The 20,874-nt window shown below is 37.6% G+C and overlaps 1 protein-coding gene across 4 annotated transcripts in view; it reads right to left on the reverse strand.

Annotated features, from left to right (window-relative positions):
• The window catches only part of SLC12A1 (solute carrier family 12 member 1), a 118,803-nt gene that overhangs the window by 94,302 nt on the left and 3,627 nt on the right, over positions 1-20,874 (reverse strand). For 2 of the 4 annotated variants that reach the window (XM_063449029.1, XM_063449026.1), the window contains exons 2-4: positions 20,195-20,744; positions 7,860-7,979; positions 6,045-6,120 (exon numbers count right to left, since the gene is read on the reverse strand). In XM_063449029.1, the coding sequence (XP_063305099.1) occupies positions 6,045-6,120; positions 7,860-7,979; positions 20,195-20,602 (604 nt within the window). In that variant the 5' untranslated portion in view covers positions 20,603-20,744. Of the gene's footprint in view, positions 1-1,418; positions 1,515-1,878; positions 1,975-6,044; positions 6,121-7,859; positions 7,980-20,194; positions 20,745-20,874 lie in introns of all 4 variants that reach the window. The other 2 variants (XM_063449027.1, XM_063449028.1) reach the window with 2 other exon arrangements.

Raw genomic sequence — 20,874 nt, forward strand, 5'->3', positions numbered from 1 at the left:
TATACTTACCTCTCCCCTTCCTTGTTGACCTGTTGTGGTCCTTGTAAGCCCATTGGCATGTCTCTGCTGCACTTATTTCTGGTAATTATTCCTCTTCTGGTTTATCATATTTCCTGTCTTCTGTAATCCTTTTACCTTGGCTTGTGTAATGTTTATCCTGATTTCCCCTTGACCTCGGCTATCCTCACTGATTCTGTTTTCCATTAGTCCGGCTATTCTAAGGACCAGTATATGGAAAGTCTACTTATAGTGATTTGGTCTGTGTGTTTTGCTCCCACCTAATCCTATTCTTCTTTGTAGAAGACAAAACTGGCACTATCATACAACCAGTCCAGGAAGGCAACTAGTACATACCTCACATAATGTGGGAACGCAGTTGAGGTTTGAAAAGGGAGGCATGTAGTATGGGATTATTATATAAATGTGTGGCTGTGTGTGGCTCTTCAATGGGTCTACTATTGCAGTGAGACTTTGTCCTTGATTTCATATTTTTGGATACGCTTTTCAAATGATTTCATATTTTTGGATTACTACTTTTTATTATACCTTAACTACTTTTATTTGGTTTAGACTTGGCCCATTCTGCCCACTGAATACACCTTCCTGTCTCCAAAAAGTAAAATTATGATGGACACGATAGACTAAAAAGGCACCTTAAGTAAACAATAGTGTTAGAAATCAATAAACATGTTTGATGTTTTTAAAGTTGTGTTTTGATATCGATACCTTACTTTTAAACACTTTCTGAATGGAAATTTCTGTAATACCACCTGGAAAAAAAGCTGGATCTGTAACCGCATGGAGCTCTCACAGTCTTACTTGTACTCATTACCTGCCGTGTTCCAAGTGAAGCGTAGTCAGCACGAGCCATGAAACATGGTATTAGTCCTCACTGCATGCAGAGTCTACATTAGATTATTATGAGTCAAACACCTAACTGCACCTTATTTTCCTTTTATGAAACTTTGTTCACAATGCTCCTTATATATCCTGTTTTGGTAGATACATTTACTAAAATCATATGCCGTATAAATGCATAAATACGTAAATAAAATGTGGCATCAATGGAACATGCTTTTAGTAATGCTCATGTACCATTTGCACAAACTTGTGTTTAAATATATGTTGATGGCTTTATAAAATAAAACAAATAATAATGTCTAAGGTTGGTCTATCTATCTATCTATCTGTCTGTCTGTCTGTATTTCTGTCTATTTCTATCTATTTTCCACTTAATGTTGACAAAGCTGACAGTATCTAAATGTGTTAAATGACTTTACCTTGTTCAGACATCGAAATATGAGCTCTTGATATAACCATGGACTCCAAAAGGCTTTCTAGAACTGAGTACAGAATAGCAAAACCATACCTAGACAGGCAGAATTTTGCTATCTAAATAAACGGCCTTAACACATTACCTCCACGGACAAAGCCATTGGTTGCTATTGCAGAAGTTGACAACCCAGTAATTGAAGTAACCATGGTGGCAAGCATAATTATGATTACTCCCAGACCTGTCAGCAATGAAAAAGAAATGTCATATTTTACATATGCATGACTTATCAAAATTGGGCCTTCAAGGAATATGCTCGCCTGGAACTCGTGAATTTTCGTGCTAGAAAAAAAAAAATTCTCTTCCGTGTTGTGATTCCTGATAGGTGACCTAGTAAAGAAGACTTAACACAGATGGAAGTGGAAATGCAAAATCCTTCTAGAATTCATATCCTAAAAGAAAATGAATGACCTCCTTCCATTATATATTTCCTTTCTATTATCCGGGCGCTGAAATATAAAAACATCTCGTGATCCGAGTATGTGATTGCCTTACTGAACTGGCACCGACCTTTCAAGAAAGTTTCAAGTCTTATATTTTATTACCTCCCCTGACAAATCCATTTGTGGCAATTGCAGAGGTGGACAGGCCAGTTATAGCAGTTACAGTCACCGCTAAGGCGATGATTATGACGCCGAGACCTCATTGAAAAGAGAAGAACAAACTCCATTAAGAAGTGAAGCACGTTTTACCATAAACTATTTTTTTAGACAATACTCTCTACCCACTTTAGATATGAAAGCAAATTGCGACTCTGTAGAAATGTGATTTAAACAATGACAACACCAGTGAATGCAATCTCTTTCCTATTGCAATCTTAGTTTTGAAGCCATTCTATGCATTTCCATTAACTAGAGAGATTAAAATACTGCACATAGTTATCTCTTAAGGGCCAAATCTAGGTAGCTAAGTGCAATTCAGATAAAATAATGTAGGTTTATGGTTAAAAAGTAAACCTTAAATGTTTATGCGTACTTCTCCAAATCCCTGGACAAACTTAGAAAACTAATAAACTCTTATGTATAAAAAGTAAAAACATATTTTAGTAGAATTCCTCTGTTTCATATCTGCGTTTATTATTTCTAGTTTTATATAAAACTAATTACTATAACACATTGCAAATCATTTAATTTAGTTTAAAGCAATTTTTTCATCAATTAGTAAGACTTGGTTAAGAAACGCATAAACATCATCTTGGTCATGAAAAATAATAATGAAAGTGGCTAAAATGTGAGAAAATGGCTAAAAATTTAATGTGAAGTTCATTCCTTAAATATCTCATTGCAGAAAAATGAAAATAAATTGCTAAATTTGGGCAAAAAATAGTCAAGATGTGACTGTAACTGAGGCCTTGATTTAAAACTTTTTGATAAACGTTCAAAAACATGACAATTTGTTTTGAATGATTTATCTTCAAGAGTCACCGTTAACGTTCATGGAACCTTTTGTAGATAAATCATTTGACAGATTTTCTAACAGATTGTAATCATTTAAAAAAATGATCCAAAAATGTTAAATTAAGGCCCGAGTCGAATAGTTCTTGAGCTATGTTTGCTAAAGTTTGCAAAAGTATATGTTCAGTTTTGTTCTTTTTATCTTACACACTTCAGTAATCAATCCCATACTTTATCTTAGGTAAAACTCACTAAAATACTCAAAGGAACTAGCTGAATGTGGAAACGTGGGTGTTCGAATAAGTCCGTTTTGCTGCTATATGGTATCTTTGATTCCGGGTACAACTTGTCGGTGAGGTTTTGTAGACCTTTAACTGTGTACTCACTAAAATGGAAAGTTCCCAAAGAGCAGCAAAAATACCGCAAAAAAACGAATTCATTCAGTTATTAACTTGAGAATTGGTATCAGTTCAGTTGACCTTTTTCTGAATAACATATTATGCATAAATATTTATATTATTAGTCTCAGGGCCTTACTGTATATACTGAGCTTTATCATATTAAAAACTTACATTATTCTTTTATTTCTTTTTTATGTTGTGCAGTCCTCTATAAACTTGAAGATTTAAGTATTTTCTAATAAGACCTAATGTATATTCTGCATTGCCAAGACATTTTATACAAAAACTTGGCATCATGAATAATATCAAGACTATATGGGAATTGTCATATCTACAATCAAATATCAATAGATAAGAAAATATTAAAAAAAAAATCTAATATTCTCACACTATAAACACTATAAACTATTATCACATTATAAGCTATGAAGCAGAGGTGCCCAAAAGATAAATCTCCACATGTTTTAAAAACTATAGCTTTCATGATACTTTGTCATTCTAATGCATTCTAAAGACATGCAAAGCCTTATGGGAGTTGTAGTTTTACAACATCTGGGGATATACCTTTTGGGCACCCCTGCTATGAAGACTTTGTGTGATCTCTGCTATTTGTAAGAGATTGGTTAGTGAAGTCCATAAAAAGCCACTCATATACCTACACAGAAAACATTTCAAACAAATTATAGCTAAGAGTGAACCATTTTAAATAAAATTCAGCTTTTCAGTGAAATTATAGTCATCAGCACTAAAAAGATAAATAACTTTAAATTAGAAAATCCTTCTGGCTGTTCTCACATCTAAGAGTGAAGTTATACCCCTTAATGAGACAAATAAGTTACCACACTGCCCTTAGAAAACTAATTGTGCATGAAAGCCCAAAGCAAGGAATTGGCAGGTTTCAAAATGTACCCTTTTTATGGCAGGACATGCATGTGGCTGTGTCCCTGTGGCTATAAGGTTTAATTTGATATGCATCATAAAGTCACCAAGCAGTTATTTGTCAGACACGGCATACGCTAAAGTGTTGGCCTGTGAAAATTAGAACTTTGTGAATCTGTAATATTTGTCTTACTAAGAAGCAATCTTCCCATACATCCCAAATGACCTAATTCTATTTTGGAATTTTGTCATAAGCTATTCTCATTAAGTGAATGAGGAGTATACAATTAAAAAGTGCCTATGGGAAGGAACGTCCTCAACCCAACACTAACAAGAAAAGAATATGTAGATAAATGTAAGATTTAAATCCTCATGTTAAGATCAAAGTTAGAACGAAGAACAATTTATATCTAGTATATTATAAGGTTATCTTTTTTTCTTTCTACTAGCAAACAATATTTCATATTAATTAGGTATTTGATTGGTCAGGCCCTGGAAATGCACGACCCTTGTTACTGATGGAATTTCCCCCACAGTAATCCAAGTAAACCCTCTACTACTTTAATCAGGGGTCTTCCAGCAGTTAATGGTGTTTACAGGTCAAATCTAGCCTCGAACCTATTTCATGTGTTTGTTGCAGACCCTAAACATCTGAATACAACTATTGGAGCCATTTGTTTTAATAAGAAGAAATGAGAAGCCCACAACTAAAATAATGCATATAAGCAACCAGATTTAGGCTGCAAAATGGATGTAGCAACCCCCCAAAAAATGCTACACAAACAATATCCATAAAAAGGATAAATCACACTGCACACCATATATAGATAAATATAAAAAATATAGCTTTCTTCTATCAAAATTAATATTAAAAGCACCGTAATAAAATTACATCAAATAGAGATACCAAGGCATATTTCTTATTGCACATGGAAAACAAGTATATTATAGTACATGCAAAGACAAAAGAGACAAAAAGTCTGCATATAATACCTTAAAGAAAGACAGGAATCACTGAGTCCACACCCAACGTTTCGGCTATTAAGCCTTTCTCAAAAAATATGTATTAGTGTCTCTGTTTGATGTAATTGTATCACTGTGTATTTAATATTATTTTTGATGGAATAAAGATATATTTTTTTATTTTTAACTATAAACGGTGTCCATTGGAAATGATCATTTTATGGACATTTGTTTTACCGCCAGTACGGTTAAAAGTAATTAGCCCATTTTGTGGGAGCAGGGCAGCTGGGATACCGAGGTAATGCGAGCAAGAACAGTTCAAATTCTACCGTAGAACTCAGTGACAATTAGCATTAAAGATGACTCTTAGTGAATACCCAAGAGATGTAAATACTATAAATGCAACCTATATGCTCACGGCAATAATATCTATATTTCTATGAATGTCTGTTTGCTTTTTGTCTAATAGTTATCTACTATATATAAGGTCACTGAGAAAAACAAATGCAGTATTGCCTGGGGACTAGTCCATTTACAGTTTAACTTCTCTTGTATTGCAAGATGGAAAATGTTCAGTTCATAAACTTGCGCTGTCAGTAGGTGCTGTTAAAAACCTGTACGGAGCTGATACAGGCTGCTGGTTTAGCATCAGCGACTATGTGAGTTGCTAAACTGATGTCTATGAGACTTAATGAAAGGCATCAGGAAATACCAGTAGGGGACCTGGTTCCACGAGCAACTGTATAAAGCAATAGGATTCTTGAAGCTTGCTATTAATGCTTGTTCACATCCTGCCTTTAATCCCAACATATGGACCATTTTATTGCAGGCAGGTGGTATCAGTGCCATGTCGGTGCATGCTACCAGCAGAGATACGGTTTGTTACAGATGTATGGGGTATTAAGGATTCTAACACCAAAGTTGCTGCATTGCAAAAAAATGATCATTGCTCTATTAAATGATGGTGACCTCTCTAAATAGCAATAGGTCTGTGCTCTGCATGCGCCGAAGACCCTCTGGCCTTCAAAGCTTTAAATAACATATCACTGTTAAAAGGTGGAATTAAATGCTTACCAATTCCAGCTTGTCCTACAATCCATGAGAGCCGAATGAAAAGCATTACACCCCATATATTCAGCATGCATCTGACCTGTTAGGAAGAAAAACATTTACAATTCAGGGCAGGAAGAAGTTAGAACAAGATGCAGGTTTGGAAATAAAAATGCAATTACAAACAGACTGGCTTTTTCTTTAGTGATTTTCATAGCGATAAACTAAAGGAAATTAGAGGTATTTACTCTAGTGAGAATTCAAGGTGAAATCAAAGCGAATTTCAAATTTTAAGGGACACTCAACTACCCAAATACAAACAAATTAAAATTACAGTTTAGTAGATATATCCCCAATTAAAACATGCATGCATTTAATTTTTATTTTTTTTTTCATCAGGAATATATCTAAAAACAGCTTACAAAAGCTGCATATCTCCTGTCTGAAACCTTTGCAAGCCCTCCCCTTTCTTCCCCAGCCCAGACCTTCTGTAGCTGTCCAATCACACACTGTTCAATGAGAAGTCAATGCAAGGCAGGCACTCTGAGCAATTAACTGCCTCTTGAGTTTAACTCCACTAAGCTAAACAACCAGGAAGTAACAGGATGGGTTGTCTGGTTGACAGCCAGTGGGGTGTCACAAAGTGCATTCATAAATGTGTTAATTTCTATTATGAATCTGCACTTTTTGTAAAATAAAAAAAAAGAGGACACAATTTTTAGGTCAGCTGCTCTGGCCTTAAATTTGAAATTTCCTTCGAATTCGCATTGAATTCCTACTATAGTAAATAACCGTGAATATCTGTATTAAGAAAACAAGAATTCTACTTTAAAAGCAATGCTTGTGATTTTAATAAAAAATCTGTAATATTCAAATTGTGTTTCAATTCAAGGACTTCTGTGTGCAATAGCACAAAAAAAAAAAAAATTCTGTATTGTATTCATTAAAATATGCAGATTTTCATACCTGGTGCTTGACCCTGAGTCTGTGGGTTTTCAAAGATGTCTCCTATAGTATTACTGCTTATTAAAAAAAAAAGTCACTAAACTTCTGCTCGGCAAGAAAATTCAGTCTGGCTGAAACATTTTTCCTGAAAATAGAACATTTTTCACGACACCTAAATTTCGACTGTATGCCGGTTCAGCCCAACAGAATTTCCGTACCGAAAAACCTGATTTCAGAACGGTTTATACCAGGCTTCCCCAAACTCCGGCCCTCCAGATGTTGCTGAACTACAACTCCCATGATTCTCAGCCTATCTATTTCATTCATAGAATAATGGGGGTTGTAGTTCAGCAACATCTGGAGGGCCGGAGTTTGTGAAGCTTGATTTAGACGAACCAAAGGGGTGGGAAAATTGGCCAGTCAGTGTACTGCAAAGTATATACATAATAAAAGTCAGGTAAATATTTTGCAGTAGACTGATAATAATTTGGGTACATTTCAGCTCAAAGTTTAGAAATGTGATTGATCAACCAACTGGCCCAAATTCGGACAAATTGGATTTCCAAACCAAAATGAATCTCCAGGTCTAAAATTCACCTAAAAGGATAGCACTGACTCTAATGCAGGTCTGTAGTATGCATTACTGAACACTCTGCCATCCCCTACAGGAAACATTTGTACTCAGGAGTGACAACAAAACTCTCGATTCAGAGGGATATGTAAATACAGATCTACATTCCTATTTGGATGGCAAAAACCATTGCATTCAATGTGTGTGTCTGGCAATGCACATAATCTCACTGACAAGTGACTCAGTGATTATCTGAGCCGTAGGCTGTACGTATTCGCTAGTTTTAATTATAATAAGTATTACTTATTTTCCATTTAACTTACCAGCACACCCTTTATCCATCCAAACTTTACAAAGCCCCCTTTTTCTTCCACCTTATTTTCTTCTTCATCACCCAAAATGCCATCTCCATTGGAAACTGAGCCCGGAGTCACAGCAACATTCTGTGAAAAAATTAAACATGATTATTTTTTTAATTTTTACATCACTGTTAAATGTTCATCTTTTTGAAAGGGTTATGGTGCCTAGAGCTCCCTGGTTCTGCCGCGCTGTTCTGTGTTACATTGTTATTGGTTTGACAGAAAATGAGGATACCCAGGCACCTATGGCTATGTCCCCTGCTGGAGGTATGCCAAAGATGATGTGTAATTCCGCCTTACCAATTTTAAGTCATATCAGCAATGGACAGCAGTGATAGGCATAGATAGCTCAGGTTAAGCTCTCAGCCTTTCACTGCTGCCTATTGCTGCTTCTGCACCATGGGCGAGCCGGCAGGGGACAATTGCTCCCTAGGCCACCAAAAATTCTAGCCACACCGGCCAGGTTACCATCCGGCCAGTAATCCAGCCAGTGCATTAGGAATATACCAGCAGCATAATGGTACATACACAGTGCACAAGCAAAGTGCTGCCTCTCACTAGACACTTTGGAGTCCTGAGGATGAAATCTGGGTCCTGGGGTAAGTGCAGGGGATGTCATCTGGGTCTTGCAATTGCTGGAGATGCCATCTGGGTCCTGAGGTAAGTGCGGGGGATGCCAACTGGATGCAGAGCATGTGCTGGGCATGCAATCAGAGTGCTGAGCTGGGGGCAGAGAATTGGCATAGAGTTGCTGGGCCAAGCAATGGCACAGAGCTGCAGGGGGCAGAATGATGGCACAAAGAGACTGGGGGCAGAGTGGTGGCAAAGAGAGGCTGGAGAGAGAGATAACACAGAGAGACTGGGGGCAGAAATATGTCACAGAGAGGCTGGGGCAGAGAGATGGGAGGGAGCGGCTGGTAGCAGAGAAATAGCAATAACAGGTTGTTTGGGGGCACAGATGCTCATTGGCATGATATACAAATGTTATGAATTTACTGCTCTCTGGCAAGGTATACAGGGTTTATGCATTTACTGCCCTTTGGCATGGTATACCAACATCTTGCTTTTACTACTCATTGGCACAGTATGCAAAGTTTATGAATGTAATACTCATTGGCATGATATATCAAGTTTATGCATTTTCTGGTCATTGGCTTGATATACAAGGTATGCATTTAATGCATTAATAGCATTCTCCTGCTGGAAAATCATTCAGACTCATTTTACTTAATGTTTGCCTGGTTGGGGAGATCTTCTTTATTGATTAGTGATGTCCAAGTGTCAAGTGGGCAGGGCAATTGCTCTCTGACCACTTTTGACCTCTAAATGTGAAGTGCATAGCACTTTCTATTCAATTATCTTGGATGTCTATCAACACTTCCATTCTATTTGTGTGCTTGTGTCTATTGCTGATGTTAACGGGTGGGTTGGTAATATTGTACTATGGGCCACTAAATAGTTTTTGCCCTTCTGGCCACAAGTTGCCTGCCCTCTCCTCTTCTGTATTAACCTAAACAGCAGAGAGGTGCCTGACTGCAGGTAGTCAATGACTTATTTCAATGTTAATCTGTTCAAAAATGGTTCAACGCTGAAGATTAAGAAGGCGTCAGGCACTGTAACCACCTCAATGACATAAAGCAGTTAAGGTATCTAGAGTCAAGGCTGGTTTTACTGCAGGGCACAAGAGCAGCTGCTTGTGCCCTGTATTCTATAGGGGGGCCATGGTGGCTGCCCCTTGGTCCCTCTATACCAGAGTTGTCGACCATGCTGATTACTGGACATAAGTTGCTGTGGACCCCATGTAACCAGACCGCATCCTAAATGGAAATAGATTGGCCAGCTGGGGAGAGGGATTACACTAAAACAAGAATATTTGTAGTACTAACTCTAAGTAAAATATCACACAATATAATGTATCAACTTAAAATATACGTTTTGATATTTTCACAGAATGAAATTAGCTTTTATTTGCTTGATTGAAATTTTCAAATATCTTACATAATCGATCTGCATATTATGATCAGAATGGTTCTGTGATTATTAAGTGTATCAGTGCATTGTATTTCTAAAGAAATACCGTCACTGAGTGGAGGCCCTGTTTGTTGAAGAATTGAAATGGAAGCATAGGCACAAACTCCTTTCAGGCGCTATGTGAAAAAGCTGATGATCCCGACCTATGGTTGTCAGTATACACTGAGAGAGTTACACTACTATAAAGCTTTCTCTGCTTTAAGAACATTAAAAACAAAACACAGGCTAAATGCATCAAGCGGTTTCTGTGTAACAAAAAAAACAACACATAACTACTTTATAAAGTACAATACACGTTGACAGAAATCTACTTCTTTTCATAGAAGAAAATAAGATAAACACATTAAAGACAAGAATCTTCATCTAAGCGGAATAAAAATGGGTTTCAGTAATCTAACACGCGCACACGTTTATGGTATAATTATAGGTAAAAGTAATCCTGCAAATGCAAAAAGGAGTTTTTTTTTGTTTGTTTTTTATTTTGTTTAGCGGACACTTTTCCCAGTAATTCTACTGTAATCTTTTTTTCTCTGTCTAACCCATTTTTTTTTTTAATGCAAGTCTCCCAGGAAAAAGCAGAATAATGTTGTAGTAAATTATATCACAGGAGAAATGGAAATGATTAGTTTAACTGTCTCGCTGCTGTCGGGGATAGCACTTGGCAATGCATCAGTGTGCATTATTTGCAGGCTGTCCTTGGCAGTGGAAAGGTTAAGCGGAAACGTTTCTGAAAAGCTATAAATATCAATGTGCTGAATTCATCACTGCCAATGAATATGCATATTCCTATTTGTAGCTGTTGCACACAGCCAAATTCTTACTGACAAAAGAAACCTTCAATTATTGCCACCTGAAACCAGTTGTTTCTTGCATGCTCAGAATTAATGTGTACTTTCACACCCCATTACCATAAATAATAGCTCTTAATGTTCTATTAACACACTGCGAATACTTCTGTGTGCAGTGGAGATTACACATTTACTAGCAGATTTGCCCTAAGAAAACTAAGTTGTTCATCTTGGCTGAGAACTGAAAAGTTGGCATATCGCAACTCAGGATGCCGGCAACCTATTAAAACAGGGCAAACTTACATGTATGCATGTATTATTCGCAAACCATGGGATCTATTTATAAAAGGTGTCACAGGTTTTTTTTTTCTGCCAATACTTTGTTGCTTTTATATTTTGTGTTTTACTTTTACTGTGTTAAGCATCAGAATTTTCCCTACTTCAGACTATCTATAATTTTTTTCTTGTGTCATTTTTCATACCGTCCTTTATAGCAGGAAAATATGGTTGAATATGTATGTAATGAGACAGAGTTCGTGCACTTATTGTATGTAGAAATTTTAAACCACTAAAGGATATATTTTTTTACCATGTCTGGTGGATTTTAAAAAGACAAGTAAGAGTGATATTGTCCCGGAGAGCGTTGATGAAAACAATAGTGTCAATCAATAAAATTATTAAAATGTATTTATACAAAAGTAAAGTGTCACAAGTGGAATATTTTGATGCAAACTTGTACAGTAGCTTGACACTTTCAATACGTTACTTCTTTACCTAATTAAAATGTACACTGACAGCCGCTAGAGGCGCTTGCGTGATTCTCACTGTGAAAATCACAGTGAGAGCACGCAAGCGTCCATAGGAAAGCATTGTAAATGCTTTCCTATGCGACCGGCTGAATGCGCGCGCAGCTCTTGCCGCGCATGCGCATTCAGCCGACAGGGAGGATCGGAGGCAGAGAGGAGGAGGAGAGCTCCCTGCCCGGCGCTGGAGAAAGAGGTAAGTTTAACCCCTTCCTCACACCAGAGCCCGGCGGGAGGGGGACCCTGAGGGTGGGGGCACCCTCAGGGCACTTTAGTGCCAGGAAAACGAGTATGTTTTCCTGGCACTATAGTGGTCCTTTAACCCCTTAAGGACACATGACATGTGTAACATGTCATGATTCCCTTTTATTCCAGAAGTTTGGTCCTTAAGGGGTTAAGCTTGTGGTAAGTTAGAGTTGAGATGTTGAGTCAGTCTTTTAGGGTGGTCATGATTTATTATTGGGATAGTGTTAGGGTTTTATAGTTAGAGGATTTTGAGGTTATGGGGATATGGGGTTCCTTCCTTTAAGCCCTTAAGGACCAAACTTCTGGAATAAAAGGGAATCATGACATGTCACACATGTCATGTGTCCTTAAGGGGTTAAAGGACCACTCTAGGCACCCAGACCACTTCAGCTTAATGAAGTGGTATGGGTGCCAGGTCCAGCTAGGGTTAACTAATATTTTTATAAACATAGCAGTTTCAGAGAAACTGCTATGTTTATCAATTAGTTAAGCCTTCCCCTTTTTCCTCTAGTGGCTGTCTCACTGACAGCCGCTAGAGGCGCTTGCGTGATTCTCACTGTGAAAATCACAGTGAGAGCACGCAAGCGTCCATAGGAAAGCATTATGAATGCTTTCCTATGCGACTGGCTGAATGCGCGCGCAGCTCTTGCCGCGCGTGCGCATTCAGCCGACGGGGAGGAACGGAGGCGGAGAGGAGGAGGAGAGCTCCCCGCCCAGCGCTGGAAAAAGGTAAGTTTTAACCCTTTTCCCCTTTCCAGAGCCGGGCGGGAGGGGGTCCCTGAGGGTGGGGGCACCCTCAGGGCACTCTAGTGCCAGGAAAACGAGTATGCTTTCCTGGCACTAGAGTGGTCCTTTAAGAGGCTTTAAAAAGGAGCTCCCACGAATCTCAGCAAAACTGTCAGGGTACTAGTTGATCTAGCACGCAGAATTGTGTCACACATGGGACTAAAGGTAATGTCTTACCGGGCCTTAGAATGGCCGGACTTAACGTACAAGAGAATAGTCAGAAAACTTGCCGAGGTCAGGGACACAGAAGGAGACACAACGATGAGGGAAAGCCGAAAGTCAAGGATACCAGATTACAGGGAAGTCAAAACGATGCAAAGTCAAAAACTAGAAATAAACACTCAGGAACACTCTCAGATAACCTACTAAAGGAAACCATGACAGGGCAATGAGGGGAAGTACAAATGCGTTTAAATGAGCAGCCTACAGATCTATTTGACCAAAATTGGCCTCTGACCCCAGAACGTGTGTGCGCATCTCCCGCTTGACGTTACCCACAAGCCGACATCGTCACCACCGTGGGCAGATGTGGGGCTATAAATTGGCGTGGATCCGCAGCGGCCGGCGTCCACCAACATGTCGCAGGAGTCAGGTACACTGACGCATGGCCGCTGAACGGCACTTCCGTTATTGTCAGGGAGGCAATTACTGCAGATACCACAAGGTGAGGATGAATATGTTACAAAAACCAACTCAATATTGGGTGTTACCATAGGTTTCATAGTCTAGGACAGTTGTTTTCAACTCGGTCTTCAGGGTGCAAAGGCAGTTTGGGATTTAGACTTTTCCCAATTATGTTCCAGGGATACTACTAAAACCTGGACCAATGGTTTAGGAATCATTAATCTTTTTGCACCCATGTGTCCAGCAACACAACACTGTGCTGAAGAATTTTTACATCTGATCTCCCGCTTACAGTGGAAGTCTGGATTCCCTACTAAATATTGCTCCAAGCATTATGACTACTATAGGCCACTGTAGTGCTTATGATGCCGGGTGTACTCTGGTCCCATTTCATGCCGGTTACCTGGTCTCATTTAAGGATGGCTGTGACGTGCAGCTCTGCTAATGGCAGATGCAGATCCTGCTGGCCATTCATTGACACTGATAGCTCTCAGATGATGATTGAAACTCACTACGTAGGTATATGCACAGAATTGACATTAGTCAGCCTGGGGCTCTTTTTCTGGGCTAGCTGATTACACCACAGTGACGTTGCCAGAGGTGGAGTTATACTTCTGGCAGATGATGGGTTCATTTCCATTTGTGCAGCATTACATAGCGAAGAACTGCACATAGACACTTCACTGAAGTGGACATGGTCCTTTGAGAAACTTTTTAAGTAACTATTTCCTAATGGCACTCAATCATTAGCTGTTCCATAAGTTGATTTGATGATATTCCATTCAGTTATAGCTTGGATGTGAACATTGTTGAAAATAAGTAAGACTCATTTTAAATTGTGTCACGTTATATATAATAAAAGCACTGATTTTAGCCAGGTAATTATCACAATTAGAGGTTCTTTTTACGTATTGTATTGTATGTCCAATGAAGATTCCAGTCTTGAGAAAGTCTTAGTTGAAGACAAAACGCGTAGACTTCAAGTCCGTTTTATTTACTACACATTTAGCACTTATTCTCCAGCGTGAACTTTTCTACTCGGTAACGGCTTCCTGGTGTAGAAGCTATCAACCAAGGGAGCTTACATACATACCTTTTGGTGGGCAGATCGGTGTTCTCCCCTAGCCTGGCGTGAGTTGTGTCAAACAGGGTAAGTTGCTCTGGGTTATTCCTTTTTCTGAATTTTATTATTATCTTTGTTTTATATGTATTTTATATATTAGCTCTATACTTGTTATATCTATGTTTGTCATTGTATAGATTTATATCTCTTATAGGATAAAACTGAGAGTTTCTTTGTTTTTATATTCAGAATAAAAAGCTGTATTTTTTTTGGCAAATTTACACTTTAGTTGATCAGGCTCTAATTTATTCTTTATAGCATCAGGTGAGATTTACATGTGCAACTACATGTTGTTACACTTTAAGTATCTCTGATTATTGTATCTTTATATTTGGTTATTTTTAACCATTTCATCGCTGCTGGAGATTAGTCTGAGGTTGATTATTATTGTAGCGCTCACACAACGATATATCTTTTATCTTTTGTATTTCTGTCAGTTACTCAAATTGGTTGTGACGCAGCCTTTTAGCTTTTATTTATTTATAATAGTACTAATTTTACTTTACTTATTCCTCTAATTCGGTTCCTTATTAAACTTTCACCAATGAAGATTGTGGTCAATTTTGACGGCTTCAAAGCACCAAGAGTAACATAATAGTCACATAATAACAAGGCACTGATTTCAGTTAGCTCACAGATTGTGTAAATGGTGGTGGTGGTGGTGTGTGTGTGTGTGTGTGTGTATATATATATGTGTATATATATATTTATATATATATATATATAAAATTACATTAGTATCTTTTAATACCTTTTTTATTGGACTAACATAATTATGGAATGCTTTAGACTTGAGGAAGGGAGCTTCTCCCAAGTCATTCCAAAATTCTGTTCATTAAAAGAAGGTATTATAAGTTACGAATTTCATCTATTATTTTACATCTACATCCCTGTACTAATATGGCTACAATCTCTACTATTCTAACATATATATTTATATACCCTGAGTTTTTCAAAACTGACATAGAAGAAATCCCATTACATTATGTACTACGCTTGCAATACATCATAAATCTTGTTCTTTTTCTACCAAGGTTTGCAGTCACCACATTTGAATATAATAATTCCCAATATCATTGTATAAAATACTGCATTGATGCTAGGTCCTTCATGATATACCGTGGCCTATCAGAAAGGGGGCCAACTTTGGTTCTCAGAAAGTAAATCTTACTATGAAAATGGCTTATATCAAGCTGTAGGTAGGATTCATTTTCTGCCGTAAATGTTTCCTGAGAATTTAGTGCACCAAAAAAAAATGTCAAATTTATGGAGTCATTTGGTCCAGTTAGCGTGTTATTTGCTTGGCCTTGATGCAAACGCTACCTGCGGTGGAAAATAGATATAAATCAGGAAGTGAAAAATGTGTCTTTGATTGTCACCTGGGCCCTATTTTACTGAATATTGCAGATTTCCAGAAGGAACAAAAAAAAAAGTTTCACCTTTTATCCTTGAAGTGGGATATTCAGAAGTTAATACGTCCTGATGCCCTACCTCAAAACACATTGGAATATGTTTTCAGCAAAAAGAGTGAATATTTTATAAAATGACATCAGTTATTAAAAAAATATCTATGTTGATCAAATGTGACATATCTTTGTCCCCATGTTCTGTTTATGAAATAAGCTTTGGACTTTGGTCAATTTTGAAAAAGATTTATGCATCTAAACTAATCAACATTTAGGTGGTGTCAGTCCGACTTCATCAGAATATGTCATCTTTCCAAAGATTGATTGACACACCATCCTGTTCGCTGCCGCATGTACAATTATGTAAATAAAGCATTTTTATATTTACAGGTACAGCCATGCTCATTTTATTTATGGAAATTCATTCGGTGTTAGGCTCAATGTTCTTCTGTATGCATACAAGATTACACTCGGCCTAATGCATGCCTAGAAAATTCTCGCAAATATATGTAATCCTCTATTGCATTGATGAAGTGATATCTTAACATGGAAAGTTCTGCATTAAAGTTTTAGAACACTCTGTATCCTTTTTAATATTGGATACTAAGCACTTTATAGACTTTACAGGAAATGTTGATACCGCAAATCAAATCAACACTACCTCTGCTGAATTTACTTGAGTAGATCATATGTTATGATTATATTCCATGTACAGCAACTAACACAGTATACCTTAATAAGATCAATGTCCCAATGGAAATTGCAATCAGGTGGCAGTTTTTGATCAGTTCCTTATACATTCCTTGTACCTTGGATCCAATTGCATAATTGACATACCATAAATGCTTCTGGAATTAAACTCCACCATTCCCAGAAAGATCTTTAACTAGCAGAAGACATACTAGTGTTTTACTACTGTATTTTATTTCCATGAGATAACAGAGGAGGCGTCCTGGCTTCTGAGCTAATATATATTTTTGTAAGGTTGTATCACCTCTAAGCAACCTTGACAACAGCAATTAAATGGAAATGGCTTTCTCATTCACAACTGCTAGGCACCCACACACAAGACTCTTAGCACACAGTCTTTCTTAACACAAAGGGTATTGGTGGATCTATAGAATAAAGTAACATTATACACCACTTCTTAGGATTCCCACACTACTGTAACTGTCTCCACCTCATATGTCCTCTGTTACTCTTTCTGCTGTTACTGTTACCTCAAAAAATAAGTTGGTCAAGCAATTATCTCCCAAAGCAGCTCCACATATGTTTAATCTTCCACCAGATGGATTTCCTGAATTCATCTACATATATCTACCTTTAATCATAAGGCAACTGCACTTGTAATATGGTATTTGTATGTGGTCTCCAGACATACTTGAAAAGAGAGAAATCTATGTGGATTCTTCATGGTAAAAGATTTTATAAAATAAAATACAGGCAGTTTATTATTTGAATCAGACTGAAACTGGTAGAGCCCAAAGTGGTCAACAAGAGAATTGAGAGAGCATTGTCAGAGGTATCGACGCTGAGATCTACACTTCATTCTTTGACCTTAATTAACCACCAGAGAGAAACCCAAATAATAAATAACTTGCCTTTTGAGTTAAAGAAAGTTTTTATTGATATTGTCCTAATTATGGATATTTACAGAGACTTGAGGAGGGAGATGATTGTTATGCAAAGTATTCATGCAAAAAGACTATGGGGGCATTTGCATGCTTTTACAGGGGTCCTAACATGTTTACATACGAACAACCATCAAGACAACTTAGTGTCACAGCCAGCATTTCTCAGATGTGTAGCTAAGCATACCTTGCTGAACCATTTAACATTGGGTGTTAGTATAAATTAACATATCTTTTTACATGGTTTTATGGTCAGACAAAGGAATCAAAGCAGACATTATGAGTGGGATTTTGACCATTGCAGTATGCTGCAAAGCATTAGCACACCGTGACAAATCAGAGAGCAACATAAAATGAAAGAGAAGGGAATTATGGACTATAATCTTAGAAATAAAAACTAAAAACATCTCATTGGAATGGGAGGAATTATTTGTAGTACATACACACATCAGATGGAGATACTATCTGTACAGCCATCAATTGGAGATACTATCTGTACACACATCGGTTGGAGATACTATCTGTACAGACATCAGTTAGATATCCTATCTGTACAGCCATCAGTTGGAGATACTATCTGTACAGACATCAGTTGGAGATACTATCAGTACAGACATCAGTTAGAGATACTATCTGTACACACATCAGATGGAGATACTATCTGTACACACATCAGATGGAGATACTATCTGTACACACATCAGTTGGAGATACTATCTGTACAGACATCAGTTAGATATCCTATCTGTACAGCCATCAGTTGGAGATACTATCTGTACAGACATCAGTTGGAGATACTATCAGTACAGACATCAGTTAGAGATACTATCTGTACACACATCAGATGGAGATACTATCTGTACACACATCAGATGGAGATACTATCTGTACACACATCAGTTGGAGATACTATCTGTACAGACATCAGATGGAGATACTATCTGTACAGCCATCAATTGGAGATACTATCTGTACACACATCAGATGGAGATACTATCTGTACACACATCAGATGGAGATACTATCTGTACACACATCAGTTGGAGATACTATCTGTACAGACATCAGTTAGAGATACTATCTGTACACACATCAGATGGAGATACTATCTGTACAGACATCAGTTAGATATCCTATCTGTACAGCCATCAGTTGGAGATACTATCTGTACAGACATCAGTTAGAGATACTATCTGTACACACATCAGACGGAGATACTATCTGTACACACATCAGATGGAGATACTATCTGTACACACATCAGACGGAGATACTATCTGTACACACATCAGTTGGAGATACTATCTGTACAGTCATCAGTAGGATATACTATCTGTACACACATCAGTTGGAGATACAATCTTTACAGTCATCAGTAGGAGATACTATCTGTACAGCCATCAGTTAGAGATACTATCTGTACAGACATCAGTTGGAAATACTATCTGTACAGACATCAGATGGAGATACTATCTGTACACACATCAGTTGGAGATACTATCTGTATAGTCATCAGTAGGAGATACTATCTGTACACACATCAGTAGGAGATACTATCTGTTTACCCATCAGTTGGAGATACTATCTATACAGTCATCAGTAGGAGATACTATCTGTACAGACATCAGTTGTAAATACTATCTGTACAGACATCAGATGGAGATGTATGCACCATTCAGTTTTCTGTAAACCTACATTATTTTAAATACTCTCATAAATCATAGAACTCTTACATATTATGTATCACTGTACTCTCAGATTTTTAAATAGTCTACGCCAAAGGTACAATCACAGATGGTATAAATAAAGTCATTGTCTTAGGATGCTAACAGGGCATATGTTTAAAGGGTGTAAACAGAAACAATTGGGATCATAGTTAAGATCGAAATCGATGTTCTATTATTTGTATTAACATTTATGTTTGTTGATAATTTTTATATCATTCTCAATCTGACAAGCCACAATAAACTAATGCCATGATGAGGACATTACAGACTGCTATTGCAATACTCAATGCACAGTACTACATTCCTCTTTCTCCATTCCTAACTACTGGAATGCTGCCATGAGTTATGACTTAAGAAGTTACTCCAAGCATCATGACCACTTCAGTGCTTTGAACTGGTCATGGTACTTGTCATCTGGTATGTGCAGTATTTAAATATGAAATGTTACGCATACAGAGAGATTTGGATAAGCTACCAGAGGAGGTGTAAATTGACCTCCAGCAGCATTATTAGCCAGCCCAGAATGAGTATTCCAAACAGGCCAATGTCAATTCTGTGCATATTTTATGCACAGAGGGTCATTCATTGGGTGAGAGCAGACAGCTAACACTCTCAGACAATCAATGACCAGCAAGATCGGTATCTGGTTTCTGCAGCTTTGCAGAAACTGAATGCCTTTCAACCAGCATGGAGGGGGCTCAATGCCCGGTAAGACCCAAATAAGAGGCAAACCATTTCAAAACATTTGACCTATCACCTGGGAATGTGCCAGGCTACTCCAAGGATCATAACCAATACAGTGGGCTGTTGCGGCTTTGGTGTTTGGAGTAACCCTTTATAAATTGTTGCTGTTGACAGACAGAATATAGTGGGGGATGCAACTTACCGTCCCTCTACAAAAATACAAACTGATAGAATGGAACCTTGACTGGGAAATGTATGTCTTTGCAGAGTGAAAACCAATGCTGAAGCAAAGTATTATGTGCTCATTTAATATTACTTTTCCTTGCAATAGAAAACACGTATGTAGGCTGTTGGAATGGAAGCATTTAACATGCTCCAAAATAAACATATTTGTTTTTTCTGAAGAATTTTAGAAAAAGAGAAAATAAGAGGTAATTTCTGTTTCCTTACCTTAGAGAGTTGGTCATGGATCTCTGCAAGGCTTGGTCTGATTTTCTTGACCCCGGAGACGCTACCAGTGTTCCTATAGTAGTCAATTTTTGGAACTGCATCTAGTGTGTTGTGGCCAAATGTTTTAAGGTAGTATGTGTGGCTGTGTGTGTCATATGGATGGAAACCTACTTCTGTCTTGATAGTGTCGCCATTGTGAACTACAGAGCTGTACATTTCCCTATTTCCAGTCCCGTAACTCATTGCAAGTCTGTTATCCTCTCCGGAAAAGGACGTCTCCTCATACTGTGGTGGGTCTTTATCTCCTTCGAGTGCAAGGTTGTCATATCCTTCTCTAACTGTACAGACCTGAAAACGTGTTGGGCTACTGGGAATTGTATCAGGAAAGGAATCTGGAGAATTATTCATTTTATGTGGTACTGTATGCTTGAAGTACTCAACTAAGTGAATATGTGTCCTGGATACCCAATCTGATACAACTTACAAGGCCAACATTACTTTACATTAAACTAAAGATTATGTATTGTTTTTATGTAATTGTCCCAAGTCCCTACAATAAAACACAAGGGGAAAAGAAAGGGAAAAAGTACGTTTAATTTTTGTTTATCAGTTTTAGACGCAAACATTTATTTTTTTAAATTGCTACAAAGAACCCGCACTAAATGTAAATTTAAAAAAAG

This window comes from Pelobates fuscus, chromosome 3 (genome assembly GCF_036172605.1).
Source record: "Pelobates fuscus isolate aPelFus1 chromosome 3, aPelFus1.pri, whole genome shotgun sequence".
In the NCBI taxonomy this organism is placed as follows: Eukaryota; Metazoa; Chordata; class Amphibia; order Anura; family Pelobatidae; genus Pelobates; species Pelobates fuscus.